We start from the raw sequence: 766 nt of genomic DNA, 5'->3' as shown, positions 1-766 counted from the left end.
GCGAAGCATTACCTGTAGGGAAGATATGATTTGCGATAAGGATGATCTTTGGAGACACAGGACACGTCCACCCCAGATAACGCAAACAAACGTATTTCTAAAGACCGTTCTGCCCAGAACGTTTACAGGATCCCAGTGACGTTTGTGGCCAGGCCAAAATGTTTGTGTGAAGTCAACATGATATATATAATGAGAGACAACTGAACTTCAGTCCATTACTCCTGATCATCTAGCTGCACCAGCTAGCGGTCTACAGAAAGCAACACTTGCTATCCATTCCCAAAGCACAACACCCATGGCGAACCACAGCCAAATGAAGACGAGTGTCACGTTCCTGAGCTGCGCAGTCCTGGTGTTCCTGGCCTCGCTGTCTTGCTCGCTGCCTGTGGACTCCACGTCCTCGGATCAGGCAGTCATTGTCAACGGCACCCAAGTCGCCATTGCAGCCATGGCCGACGTCTTCGTGTACTGCAGGACACACGTGTCCACCACGGACGACCTGCACCACTACAGACTGGAGTGGCACGACTCTCAAGCACCAATTCCCTCGTGGAATAGCAATGTGGGCGTTTTTTCTCTGGGCTGCGGCACCCACGTGCCTCACTCGTACCTCGTCTTCCACAACTTCATCGGCGCCAACAACGCTGGGACTTACACCTGCAAACTGTTCAAGGGAAACGACCTCGTCAGCTCCTCCGCCGTCACCGTCTCTGGGTCTTCTGTTTCTTAGAGGTGAAAGAGACGCTCTCACTGAATCTCAGATTCA

The 766-nt window shown here is 52.2% G+C and overlaps 1 protein-coding gene across 1 annotated transcript in view; it reads left to right on the top strand.

The window, feature by feature from the left end:
* LOC119594356 overlaps positions 1-730 on the top strand; it is a 995-nt gene extending 265 nt beyond the window's left edge. The window contains exon 2 of the mRNA XM_037943414.1: positions 234-730. Coding sequence (XP_037799342.1) covers positions 234-730 — 497 coding nt within the window. The remainder of the gene's footprint in view (positions 1-233) is intronic.
* Positions 731-766: the final 36 nt, after the last annotated feature.

The sequence above is a fragment of the Penaeus monodon genome, chromosome 33 (genome assembly GCF_015228065.2).
Source record: "Penaeus monodon isolate SGIC_2016 chromosome 33, NSTDA_Pmon_1, whole genome shotgun sequence".
Classification (NCBI taxonomy): domain Eukaryota; kingdom Metazoa; phylum Arthropoda; class Malacostraca; order Decapoda; family Penaeidae; genus Penaeus; species Penaeus monodon.
The sequence above is the reverse complement of the archived record's forward strand: the minus strand, read 5'-3'. Positions and strand labels throughout refer to the sequence as shown.